Source organism: Nelumbo nucifera, chromosome 2 (genome assembly GCF_055504915.1).
Source record: "Nelumbo nucifera cultivar China Antique chromosome 2, China Antique-T2T, whole genome shotgun sequence".
Taxonomy (NCBI): domain Eukaryota; kingdom Viridiplantae; phylum Streptophyta; class Magnoliopsida; order Proteales; family Nelumbonaceae; genus Nelumbo; species Nelumbo nucifera.
In genome coordinates this window covers 48,384,836-48,398,450 of record NC_142650.1, presented here as the reverse complement: position 1 = coordinate 48,398,450, position 13,615 = coordinate 48,384,836, and the positions used below count along the sequence as shown (strand labels likewise).

Below are 13,615 nucleotides of genomic sequence, written 5' to 3'. Positions count from 1 at the left end.
GTTTATATGCATATTTGGAACCCCTTCTCCAAAACTCACCATATTATCTCTGTAGGGACTTTATCATATACTTTCTCTAGATCAATGAATGAACATGTTATGGACGCCTTCCTCGGGAAGACGTACCATCGCCGCCGGCAGCAACAGGCCCTGGGCCCACCGCCAGCAGCAGCAAGGATTCAGTGATGCTCATCCTACCCAGTTCGGCAACAGCAGCCTTATCTAGATTAGATTAGCTCATTTTGCTTGTTCTTATCTCTTATCTTATCTTGTTAATAGCTTATCAGATTAGGATTAGCTTAGCTTATCTTATCTTGTTAGTAGCTTATCAGATTAGGATTAGCTTATCTTATCAGATTAGGATTAGCTTATCTTATCCTTAGCAAGATAAAACTGGAAGTCTCCCTATTCAGCAAGGAGACTCCCTTTGATTAGGACTCTTGTAATCTCCTATTTAAGGAGACCCCATTATTGAATGAGATATCAAATTATTCAGTCAAGAGTGAGTTAGGAGAGTTGGTGATCTCTTGGACAAATCACCGAAGGTGCCAAGATAGGTTCATCACGAGCAGGAAGGAACAAGGGAAAACAGGAGGTTTTCCCCGTGGACCGACCCGTGACGAGATCCTATTCCCGGGCCCGCAACAGAACACCTTATGAATCTTCTTCTTTCTAAACTTTTGTATCAATCATCTCAAAACAAAGAAAGTTATGTATGCGTTTTGCAAAAGTTACAATGCCAATATAATTTAAATATCAAACACCAAACTACACAAATAGGACTAGTGAGAACTAATAAAGAACAGGCAATGGACCTTACCATCTTAGTGCCATCTTAATTGGTGTTGTGAGGCAGGATGTGAACACGTCAGCAGGAAATTCAGCACTCTGAGGAAGAGTCTCATGTGCTTCACAGGCTGCAAGAAGAATGCAATCCTTCGAAAGAGATCCAGAGGGACCAGAAGAATTACATTCTTTTTGGAGCTGACCAACCAAAGGGAAATAAAATTAAAAGATATGCAATAGTAATGCTTTTTTTATAGGATATGCAATAGAAATGCTGCAAGACCCCATTCTGCAAAGTAATGTTGCAAGACCCTATTCTGCACTATGTCAATGAAAACCACCCTTTGGTGAATGAAAGAAAGAGACAGTACTGCTAACCTCTATAAAAGCATTGACAATCATGCCAGCAGCAGAGCAATCAAAAACATATATGGAGGGTGTCTTCAGCCAGGAATCAAGATCACTTATTGGCAAAGGAATGTACTGTGTATAACTCTGCATGCAGTGCACCACGGTGAGAACCAGAAAAAGACAATACTCTAGCAAATGTAGTAGAAGAACAGAATGGAAAGATCTCTTTAATAGTTTCCTACCTTATTAAAGAGCCAAATTTCACCGTTAGCAGTTGGTTTTGGAACTCCATGCCCATTGTAATGAAAGAGCACTCTCTCAGATTTGGCATTTTTGCGACATGTGTTACAAAGTTTCTTTACTTCGTCCACAGTAGGATCAAGTTGAAGCTTATACCGAGCCTAACCACAACTCAAAGATTTTAAAATTATGAAAGCACTGGATGCAGTAAATTCTCAAACAAGCATAAAGCAGATACACTCTTACCCTGGGTTGCCATCTTTCATATTGAGAATGCAAAGCTTTTCCGATCGCTTCTAGTGCTTTAGGAGCTGCCATAGAAAATGGATCTGCCAAATAATAAAAAAGAAATTAGGAGAAGAAGAAGAGTTAGAAGTTAAAAGGTTATTACAAGTCATTGAATAATTTATTCATAGCAAATACAAGCTAAATTTTCTTTAAGCATACATAAAAGAAAGAAACATGTAGCCCATCCTCCACAAAATTAAACAAAGATTAACCAGTCATTTTTTAGAAATAGTAACCAAATTTCATTAGAAAAAAAATAAGTACATGAGTTGATGTACAAAACAGAGGAGAAGCCCCAAAAGCTTATACAGGAGGAAGCCTATCACTATACAAAACTTCCAAAAGAACACCAAATTTAGCTAAGCCACCTGCAATAGGATTTAGCTCCCTTGGAATCCAGATCAGGTTTGCATTAAAACAATCCAGTGAATCCCTAGCCTCTGCCAAATAATGACCCAATCTCCACGGACCACTCCCCTTGCCCCTTAGCCATTTTATGGTATTTGCTAAATTGCCTGGAATAGTTAAATTCTGAAAACACAAGTTTTTCACTATTCTGATTCCTGTGAGAGAAGCCATCACTTCGGCCTTAGTACAGTCAGCAAAACCTACTGGGCCACTGTACCCAGCAGATATTACCCCTTACATCCCTTATAATGCCACCTAAACTAGGATTGCCTGAAGCATTTACATCAAAGTTTAGAGTCGCCACTCCTTCACAGCATAATACTGGCTCTCTCAAGACAATTTGAGAAGAGTGTGGAGGAACAGACAAGTATGAGCACTTCTGCTAAGGTCATTAACTGAGACATGAGAACCTTTAAATAAATCCAAATTAACAGCCCAAAGATTTCAAAGATAATTAATATCAGAAATTAACTCTTCAAGGGAGATGGTCTTTTTACCAAAAAGGCGCTTATTTCTTTCCTCCCAAACTCCCTAAAGGTTAACAAGTCATCTATGTGAGCCTATGAATAACCACCAAAAAGATTCACCTAAACTGTCCAATTAATCTTCAGTCTATTGGATAAAATAGCTCGGAATATCAGATTTTTCAGATGGTTGATCACTAAATTGCTACCTCTATGACCAATCACGAGAAAAAATATCACTACCCATATAATCATAATTATTGGACATATTATTTATTTTTTCTGATCAAACTTCAGTCTTTTTGGAAATGATCCCTGCAGCTGTTTTCTGGGTTATTTGAGAAAATTATGAAAATACAAGAAAGCCTAGCAGCAATATTTAACCACCAAGTAAAAGAATATTTCCATAGATTATATTTTTCTTTTACCATTTAACAGCAAAAATCTTTAATCATTTCTATTTTAGAAGGTTTCAGGAGGGACTAATTTAGATCATTCCATAATCACTAGAGTAGAATGGTACCATTTATGAATTATGATGCCCCTGAGCTACCAAATGTGCATGCTATACATGCAGCTGTCTACAGAACCATCTTTTTGTAGACATTGTTATCTCATCCCCTTGTAGTTTTCCCATAACTATTTTTTGATTGGTAACAATTAATGTATTTTATATTAATCACTTGATATCAGAAGGCTCTGGGGTGGAAAATGTGTTGTCTATGCCAGTCAGAAGCTGAATTGATTCCACATCTGTTGTTACATTGCAAGGTGACTTGTGGAGCTTGGTGCTACTTCATCAGGTTATTCAAAAGATCATGTGCAATTCCTTGTGACCTTTCCAATGCTACTCTCCCCTCGCCAATGAAAGAGTATCAGAACAGAGGTGCAATTCTCGAGAGTCTATTACTTTTTGCTTTGTACTGGTCTTTATGTGGGGAAAATAGCAGTATGTTACATTGGAAGAGTGCACATAAGGAAGCCTCAATTGGAAAATTAGACAATGATGATTGGTGGTGAGCCATATTGAATGAATTTCATGGCAGGCCTTTTTTTTCTGAATAATTCTGTGGCAGCTCTTTTGATCACTTCCAAAATCACTTGAAGGATCTAATAGAGAAAAGGTGGGAGTCAGAAAAAAAAAACAAAACAAAACAAAAGATCTGTAGTCAGCACAGACCAAGAAAGGCACTTAGGGTCGGACTGACAAAGAATTCAAGATGATTAAACACCCAAACCTAAAAAAGGAAGCCCAAACAAGTCCATGTTCGCTCACTCACTGAAGCTCCAAGAACCCCCTATTTGCTAATGTTGTTCATTCATTTATCTTAATAAAATATCTTCTTAAAAGGCAATTAAAATTATAAAATTATTACTTTTTGTGTGAAAATTAAGATTTTAAGACCCTAACATGGACTTGTTTGGGCTTGCCTCGAGGGGCATGGCACAAAGGCAGCTCGTAGAACAGGAATCTAATATGTTTTACATCACATTAGCTACTTGAAGTAATGCAATTAAAGAAAAAAAGAGATCGTGGGCCTTACATACTTGAAAATGTTTTATATGTTTGATTTTATTTTTAAATTTTCATTTGAATACGCTTTACATGTTATGTTTATGTATTTTAATTTAAGATAATGGTTTTTTAAAACATTAATTTTAAAATTTAAGTTTATATATTTTATTAATATTATGTTTAATGTTTTCTGAATTTTTGGTATTTTTTATTTTTTTAGCATTTTTTTTTGTATTTTTGCACCTTGCTTCAAAAAGGCGTGCGCCTCGGGAACAAATTGGCCCTTGTGCCTTTTTTGCACCTTGCGCTTTTAAAACACTGGGTCCTGCAGGAGTAGAGGACTCCATCCATTCCGAGTTCATAGCTGTATTCCAGGGCTAGCTAGAGAACTGAATGTGAACAGTTTGATAATAGAGATGGATTCAAAGCTGGTAATGGGTTGGTTGACAGATCCAGAAACTGTAATCTGGACCTATAGGGAAGCTGTGCAAAGGTGTAAATGGTTAACCACTAACATGAACATAAGGATTCTGTGGCAAAAAAGATCAGCCAATGGGATAGCTGATTATTTAGCTAAGCAGTGGGTGCATAGGGAGCACTTGTTTTGGGAACAATTGCAATCTAACTTGTAACTGAGGCTGCATCTTGTGCCTCTCTTTGGGAAGCCTCATTGTAAAGTTACTTTTCTGCTTTATTACTAAAATTTCTTTACTTATGACTTATCAAAAAAAAAAAAAAAACGGAATAACTCAGTCCATGTGAAAGGAAACCTATACACTTAAGAAAATTATTCCTCAATCAACATAGCCATGCTAGCAAGGACATTCTTCAACAAAAATCCCCACCTATCAAATATCAGCCCACAGCCAACCAACATAACCATTGCACAGAACCCAACAACTACTTTAATGAGCTCTAGAGGTGGCTCCTTTACAACCCCTACCTCTCTGGTACTAACTCTCAGCCTTCCCCATCCAGACTTCCTTTTCTCATTGAGCAAGGAATCCTCCACCCTTCTATTCTGATAAAAGGTAAAAATTTACCATTTGCTTGTTTGCCACTTGCATTCACATCACTAGCTAATTGCCTAATTCCTTGCCTTCTGTTAGCTGTAAATTATTAAGTCTCTTTCTGATTCCATTTGTTCCTGCTAGTCCTGTTCCTACAGAAAATGAAAGCATTCATTTGCTCTAGTGCCTCTCCCACCACCACCACCCACCAAAATAAATGAATAAATAAATAACCCAGCTTCTTGCTAAGAGAAATTTGCCTGTCAATCACCTTAAAACATTCTTTCAGAAGCTCATCTCTTCTTCAGACCTTTGAGAAGTGGGTTGATTGAGTTATTGAGCCCTTAGTGGGCTCTATTTGCTTTACTTTTCTTTGTATTTATTATTATCTTATTGCTGCCAATTTAGGGGCATTATTGTCCTTTTACCATTATCTGTAACATGTTCATATAAGCAATAGAGTGGGGCTGGGGCACATGCACCCCAAGACAGTTACTCCGTCTTATTTGGTTCCCTTCTCTCTGCTTTTCTCTTCTTCTACTGATTCTGCTTGCTTAAATCTTCTTATTTCTGATCTGTTTTATATTATTTTTCTTGATCAAACAAGACAAGTCATACAATCCAAGTCTTTTTCATCCTGAGATTCTACCTCACTAGCCAATTTATTTTCTTCTCTGATTGAATATAGATGCCATATGCATGTATATAATAACGGAGCATATAGATTCCACATGCATGTATGCATGCATACGTCATTATTAAGTCTTTAGTAGCAAGACCAAAATACATCCTGTCAGACCTAGACCCACAATTGTAAGAACAGACCATATCAGATCTTTCTTGTCAAGTGTCAACTAAATGCATATAATAATGGCATATCCAGCCATAGGTTATTTTTAATCTTTCCAAGGGTGCAATAATTAGTCAGTCTAACCACTACCATGTGGGCCCTACAAAGTTATCCTAAATCTCCTGTTTTGGGTTTCTATTCTTCTTAGGCTTCTTTAAATGTGTGGTGAAGACACTTATCAGAATGACAAAGAGAGCTATGGAGGATGGTCTGTTGGAAAGTTATAAAGTCAGTTCTAAAGGAGCCAAAGTGCCTCTCCTTCAGTATGTTGATGATATCCTCCTTTTTCTCCAAGCAGATAAGAATCAAACAGTCCATCTTAGGGTGGTGCTTGCTTGGTTCGAAGTGGTCTTGGGTTTGAGGGTAAACTTTTTTTTGATAATTGAAAATTAATTTCATTAATCAAGCAGAATAAAACTTTACAAGCATCCCTTGGATAGGCACAAGATGCAGCCTCCCCTAACATTACAAGTGGTCAGAGAAAAAAGATTACAAAGCTGCTCAAAATAACCGATCCCTAGAAGACCCCTGTTTAGCATGATAATCAGGCAAAGCATATGCCTCCCTACCCACCCAACGGTATCTATATGATATGTGCCTTGTTAAACATTAACATTTTTAATGTGATCCCTATAACTCCAAACAACTGAATCTGGACTTGACAACCAGCCCACAATCACCTTACGATCCCCTTCAATTAATAAGTTCTCCACTCCTAGTTGACTAGCAATCTGAATTCCTTCTACTGCAGCCAACAACTCAACTATTGTAGAATCCCCTATCACCACTGGGCCTGAGAACAATAAGGATATGGTGTTGCCATTCTCATTTCTCAAGACTCCTATGCCAGACAGTCCTAGGTTACCCTCATTGCATCCGTCAAAATTTAGTTTAATAACCCCTTCCGAAGGAGTTACCCAAACTGCTGCAGCCCTGGTTTTCCTAACCGAAGTGTGTGCAACTGCAGCCCAATTCCTCCAAATGTCATCAAATGAGAAAGAGTTGAAAGAAGCCAAGGATTTCAGCCAGTTAATATCCCTGGTTAAAATACATTCTGTCACTTCTGTAACGAACCTCTCCTTATCTTGGAAGATTCTAGCATTTCTTTCTTCCCAAATTGTCCATAGGGAGGCTGCACTAAAACATCTCTACATATTGCTCCCTCTTTTTGTTGGGCAAGCAAAGGTAGACGAAGAAAACAATAATTTTACCTTTGTTGGCTGATTCCACTTACATCCAAACAAAACAAACATCCAATCCCAAAGCGCTGCAGCAAAAGAACAAAAAACCTGTAAGTGGTAACAATCCTCGCTATGAGATTTGCACAACACACACCAGTTTGGGGATAAACACAGGAAAGGCTTTTTCTTTTGTAAGTTCTCCAAAGTATTGGTCTTACCAAGGTACACTTCCCAACAAAAAATAGCAATTTTGGGGGAAACAAGCTTAGTCCAAACTTCTTTTACTAGGAAAGGCTCAAGGGAAGTAGCAATTTTGGCTTGATTAATATCTTCAGGTGGTCCCCTTCTTCCAACTCAAAGGTATCCTCGATTTCAAATGGGGTGGTAGTGCATATTGTGGGTTTACCTTTCCATCTTTGGAAGGATGAAGTTGCAGAAGCGATAGCAGTGGTGTGTGGAGCGAAATTGGAGGGTGTATTCTGGGGAGATCTCAGGTCTGCAGCTATCTTGTTAAATGGAATCAAGCCCGAGGATATTCCCAGGAAAGTGAATGTGAAGGTGGACGGTGCTTTCATGGAGGTGTGGTTGGCTTCCTCCATGGAAGCCGAACTGTGGAGGGAAGCTAGGAAGGAGGAAGATGCAAAGGTTGAAGATGAAGTCTTGCGTGGCAGCAAAGGATTGGAGGACCTGCAAGGAAAGGAAAGTTATACAAAAAAGGGCGAACAAAACTTGGGAAGTTCAAAAGACTTGCAGAAGATAGAAAGTTTGAATCGTGCGCAACAAGCTAGCTGTTGGGCCTCTGACAAATCTTATGCCCATGCAGTTACTAGTGGTGCCTATCCTAAACCAGCTATTACAACTGTTATTCTGCAAGAAGACCAGAAAGAATTAGGAGGATATGCTGATAATGGGGAGATTAAACGTTTGGGCCAAGGGGAAAAAGATAAAGATAGGTTTGGTGGGCCCAGAACTCTAAAAATTGGGCCGGATAAATCGGAAGCTATGGGTATTGGGCGATTTAAAGAAGGCCCTAAAAGATCAGGGGCGGAGGCTTTAAATGGGCCGCAAAAATCAGGCCCACTTAAGGCGGGTCAGGTGGATATAGGAAGCCCATTTCAGGGGCCCAACCCAAAAGATTATTACTTAAAAAGGCACGTGACTAAGCATGTGCCTTCGATAGATGGTTATTACCATCTATCTTCTTCTTCTTCGAGTGCAACAAACCGAGCAGCGGGAAGACTGAACTCGGTGCATACTAGAGCTTCGAAACAGTGGATTCCGACGGTAAGATTAGAGAAATCGTCACCAGAAAAGCGTAATCCAAGGTATGTTAAACGAAGTGATTTAGAGCAAAAGAAGGAGGGAGCTCTCTAAGAATGAAGACTTGAGCGATTCTGAATCGGATGATTCTGAGAGTCTGGGTAGCATCGATCTCAGCAGATCAAAGGACATTTCTGAAGAAGATAACTTTGGTACGGAAGTATTATTTCAGGAGGAGGGAGATGATTCTCAAAGTTTTGAGGGAGGCCTGAAGAGTACGAAGGAACGGCAGAAGGCAACTACAATTGGGATGCAAGTTTTGTCTATACTTGCAAGGGAGGTTAACTCCTTATCCCAGGAAGAACAGGTTTTGGGTTTGGAAAGAAAAGACTCTACCGGATTGCTCTGTGATGTATTGCCTAAAGCCAGACAGCAATGGAAGACTAACTCAAATGCGGAAGTTGACAAGTTGTCGACTCCTATGAAAATTCTCCTAAGCATATCAGAATACAGGAGACAGGATTAGACTTGCCTCCCTATGCCAGTCCTGTTCCCTTGGAAGAAGCTCATTTGGTTCCCAACAATGAAGGTACTTTTGTCAATTCGGTTTTAGTTACTGATGCTTTTCCTGTGGTTGAAACAGATACTCCAGCATCCCGAGGAATCTTTAGGCGAGGAGGAAAACAGAGAGCTTAGCACTGGTGAAGGTGAGAGGAGTGAGGGAGAGTTGAAGGTTAAGAAGAAGCGGAAGGAAGAGTTAGAAAAAATATGGGAGCAAATCTGTGCATTATTGGAGGAGTATAAAGCGAAGGAGGAGGGGTTAGATGGTAGGGAACCTGAAGCAAATTCTCAGAACAAGGAAGTTCTAGGCTGGGGGGGGAGGTGGGTGAAGTCAGTGGGTTGGCTAAAAAGATAGAGGGGAATGTGAGAAGGAAAAAGAAAAAGAGATCAAAAGTGGAGAGACTAATATCAGATATAGAGGGTGATATCGAGTTTAGTGGAAGGGGAGAAAGAAGGAAGGGTTCTTCGTGAGATGGAACCGGGTTAGTAAGGGGCGTTTGAAAGGAGTCTTACTTTGAAAATCATTAGTAGGAATGTGAGAGGATTAGGGAGTGCAAGAAAGAGAAGGGCAATTAAAGATCTGCAGAGAAGAGAGAAGCCTAATATAGTCATGTTACAGGAAACCAAGTTGGCAGATCTAGATAGAAGATGGGTCAAAAGTGTGTGGAAATCAAGAGGAGTGTGCTGGACTTTAGCTCCCTCATGGGGAGCCTCGGGAGGGATAGTGACCTTGTGGACGGAGGATGTTGTAGAATCCGTGGAAGAACTTATAGGGAGATTCTCTGTCTATAAAATTCAGAACTGTGGAAGATGGATTCATTTGGGTGTGTTAACCAATGTCTACAGGCCAAATGGTTATAGAGAAAGGAAGGAAATGTGGGAGGAGTTGTATGGAATTCAAGGCTTGTGGGATGGCCCATGGTGCCTGGGGGGGATTTCAATGTAATCAGGTTTTGTAATGAATCAAATAATCCCCAAAGATCGATTGCTACAAGCATGAGAAATTTCAATGAATTAATTAACATCTATGGGCTAAAGGAATTACCCCTTCTACAAGCTAATTTTACATGGTCCAATTTCCAAGAAAACCCCCTTTACTCCAAACTCGATAGATTCCTTTTTAATGTAGAGCGGGAGGACCATTGGAGGAATTTAGTGGCTAGAACCCTTCCTAAAGTTACATCTGATCACTGCCCTATACTATTAGGTCAAGAAATTCTAGGCTTTGGACCACAACCCTTTAGATTTGAGAACATGTGGCTGACTCATCCGAACTTTGAACGGAAGGTTGGTGAGTGGTGGAATGAAGACTTCAGAAGGCTAAAGTGGAAAGGTGTAAGGTTCCACAAGAAGTTGAAGAGATTGAGAGCTAGGATCAAAGAGTGGAATTGAGAACATTTTGGAAGGGTAGAGGATCACAAGAATATTTTGATGTCCAGGATTGATGAGCTAGACTCCAAAGAATCCCAGAGCATTATGAATGAGCAAGAAAGGATTTTGAGAAATAGCTTAAAAAAGGAATTGGAAAAAGCTCTTCTTAGAGAGGAGATTTCCTGGAGGCAAAAGTCAAGACACAAATGGATCAAAGAAGGGGACGACAATACAAAAATTGTCCATGCGTTGGCTAATGGGAGGAGAAGAAAAAACTGTGTAGCCAAATTAGAAGTGGATGGGAAGGAAGTCACAAATCAAGATGAGATAGCAAAAGTGTTGGTTGATCACTTTAAATCAATTGTAGGGAAGCCATTGAATAATAGACTAAGGCTGGAAGGTCTAGATTGGCCCAGGCTGTCTGAAGAGCAAGCAATCTGGTTAGAGAGAAGTTTTGAAGAAGAGGAAATTAGCCATGCAGTGTTTTCAATGGACAGATCCAAAGCCCCTGGGCCAGATGGCTTCACCATGGCTTTTTATCAAGACTGTTGGAATGTGGTAAGAGAAGACATTAGTGTTGTGTTTAAGGAATTTGAGGATAATAACAACGTAAGCCCCAGAGTTGATGCTACTTTCATAGCTCTAATCCCTAAGAAGAAAGAAGCAAAAAATTCTAAAGATTTTAGGCTAATCAGTTTGGTGACTAGCATTTACAAAATTTTGGCTAAAGTGATATCTTTGAGGATTAAACTAGTGCTACCCTCCATCATTAGTCAAGCCCAGGGAGCATTCGTGCAAGGGAGACAAATAGCAGATTAGATTCAAATAGCTAATGAGTGTGTGGAGGATATGAGAAAGTCTAGAAAGCAAGGTTTTGTTTGCAAGCTGGATTTAGAAAAGGCCTATGATCTTGTGGATTGGAGTCTCTTATTATAGATCCTATGGTGTTGTGAGTTTGGAGTTAGATGGTGTAGATGGATAAAGGGCTGCATAAGTTCTTGCCACTTTTCGGTCTTGGTTAATGGGGTAGTCAAGGATTTCTTCCCAGCTTTTAGAGGGTTAAGGCAAGGTGACCCCCTTTCCCCTTTCCTCTTTACCCTAGTTGCAGATGTTTTCAGTAGTTTGATCTCTAAGGCAAACATGGAAGGTGTAGTGAGAGGTTTGTTGATGACCTAATAATCTTTTTGTGAAGGGGGTGACAGGAGAACAGTAAGTAATCTCAAATCTTTGATAAAGCGCTTTGAGAGAGTATCAAATCTTAAAATAAACATGGAAAAGTGTTGTGTGGTGGGTGTGAATCTGGATGAGAGGACTATTGAGTCGGTGGCTGAGTATCTAGGTTGTCCCATTTCCTCTTGGCCCTTGTAGTATTTAGGTCTTCCTCTAGGAGCCAACCTAAGGAGAGCACCTTTTGGGCCCTGGTTCTGGAAAAGTTTGAGAAAAAGTTAGCCTCGTGGAAAATGAACTATATTTCTTTAGGGGGTAGAGTTACTTTACTAAAAGCTTCCTTAGCAAATCTGTCAATTTATTACTTCTCTGTGTTTAGGATTCCTGTTAGGGAGGCCAAGAAGTTGGAGAAATTAATGAGAAATTTTCTTTGGGAGCCAGGGGAGGAAAAAAAGGATCACTTAATAAATTGGGAAATAGTGTGTAGGAGAAAAGAGGAGGGTGGGTTGGGACTGGGGAACTTAGTTTTGAAGAATAAAGCACTCCTAGGAAAATGGTTGTGGAGATGGCCCTTAGAACAGGAGAGACTATGGCATGAGGTGATAGATAGTATACATGGCAGTTCGGGAAATGGATGGGATGGTGGTGTATCGCATCGAGCCACATTGGCAACTCCTTGAAAAGCAATTCAGAGTATTCTCCCTTTTTTCCTCAACTGTATCAGGTATGATGTCAATTCCAGTACTTCTGTTTTGTTCTGGGAAGACATCTGAGTGGGCAATTCTGCCCTTAAGGACAGTTTCCCTTCTCTTTATTCCCTTTCTTGCTACAAGGATAAAACAATCTCTCACTCTCTGAATTGGGACTTTGGGTTTCGTAAGGGCTTGAGGGATCATGAACTCTCTTGTGTTTCAGACCTTTTGTCACTACTTGAAAGTGTTTTTCTGGACCCTTTAAGATCTGATGTGAGACTTTGGTCCCCTAATCCAAAAGGTTACTTCATGTGTGCTTCCTTCTTTAAGTCCCTTTGCTCTCCCTCGGGACAAGTGGGTTTCCCAGCTAAGAAGATTTGGTCTAAACCTGTACCCCCTAAAATTATTATTTTCTAGTGGGAGGTGTTCTATAGGAAAATCAACACTTCAGACTTATTGCAGAAGAGAAGGCCTTCTATGTGTCTGTCTCCAAATTGGTGTGTACTTTGCAGGGCTAATGGTGAGGGTTGCTCTCACTTACTTTTAACCTATTCTTTTTCTGTTGCTATTTGGGTTGGATCTTTGCTTTGCTTGGTTGCAGATGGAGATTGACCACAGCCGTATATCAGATTTTTGACCCTTCCTTCTTTGTGTGGCCCACAAAAATTGGTAAAACAATGTGGAGGTGCATTAGAGCTGCTGCTTTGTTGACAATTTGGGAAGAAAGAAATGTGAGGATTTTCCAAGAGAAGGAGACAAATATTCAGAATGTAAGGGATTTGCACTATGACCAGGGAAATCCATTGGTTGAGATCATTGGATTCCTTTAAAACATATTCCTTTGATGACATTTGGAGGAACTGGATTGCTGTGGCTAGTAGCAGTAACAGGAACAACAGGGTACCAGCTGTGTGGGTGCCTCCTTCAGAAGACTGGACAAAGCTGAACTTTGTCGGTAGCAGCCAAGGAAATCTGGGTCCATCAGGAATAGGTGGGGTGCTGAGAGATACAGATAGTAATATAGTAGCTTTATTCTCAGGCTCCGTGGGTATAGGAGATTCTATTAGAGCCGAGCTTCTAGCGGCAGTACAAGTTATTCAGATTGCAGACCAGTTAGGAGTTCAGAAATTGCTTATTGAAGGGGACTCCAAAGTCATTGTGGGCTGGTTGAAAAATCCAGCTTCAATTATTTGGTACTACAGGGATCTTATGAGGAAAGCTAACTGGTTTTCAAATAACATGACTGTTAAGTATCAGTGGGTGGGTAGAACAGCTAATACCATAGTGGATGGGTTAGCTAAACAGGGGGTATCAAGGGAACATTTATTCTGGGCAGCACTGTAAACTTTCTTTTCCTAGTCTGAAGTAGTACTTTGTTGTTGTTGTGGAGAGGTACCAGCTCATGCCTCTCATTTGGGCAGGCTGTATTGTAATATCATTCTGATTATCATAAATAAATTTTCAATCATT

The 13,615-nt window shown here is 39.9% G+C and overlaps 1 protein-coding gene across 6 annotated transcripts in view; it reads right to left on the bottom strand.

The window, feature by feature from the left end:
- LOC104602482 (regulatory-associated protein of TOR 1-like) overlaps positions 1-13,615 on the bottom strand; it is a 52,675-nt gene that overhangs the window by 21,717 nt on the left and 17,343 nt on the right. For 4 of the 6 annotated variants that reach the window (XM_010266175.3, XM_010266176.3, XM_088898151.1 and 1 more), the window contains 4 exons: positions 1,624-1,706; positions 1,380-1,538; positions 1,165-1,281; positions 821-984 (listed from right to left, as the gene is read on the bottom strand). In XM_010266175.3, coding sequence (XP_010264477.1) covers positions 821-984; positions 1,165-1,281; positions 1,380-1,538; positions 1,624-1,706 — 523 coding nt within the window. Of the gene's footprint in view, positions 1-820; positions 985-1,164; positions 1,282-1,379; positions 1,539-1,623; positions 1,707-7,124; positions 7,181-7,500; positions 7,813-13,615 lie in introns of those variants that run through there. The other 2 variants (XM_088898150.1, XM_010266178.3) reach the window with 2 other exon arrangements.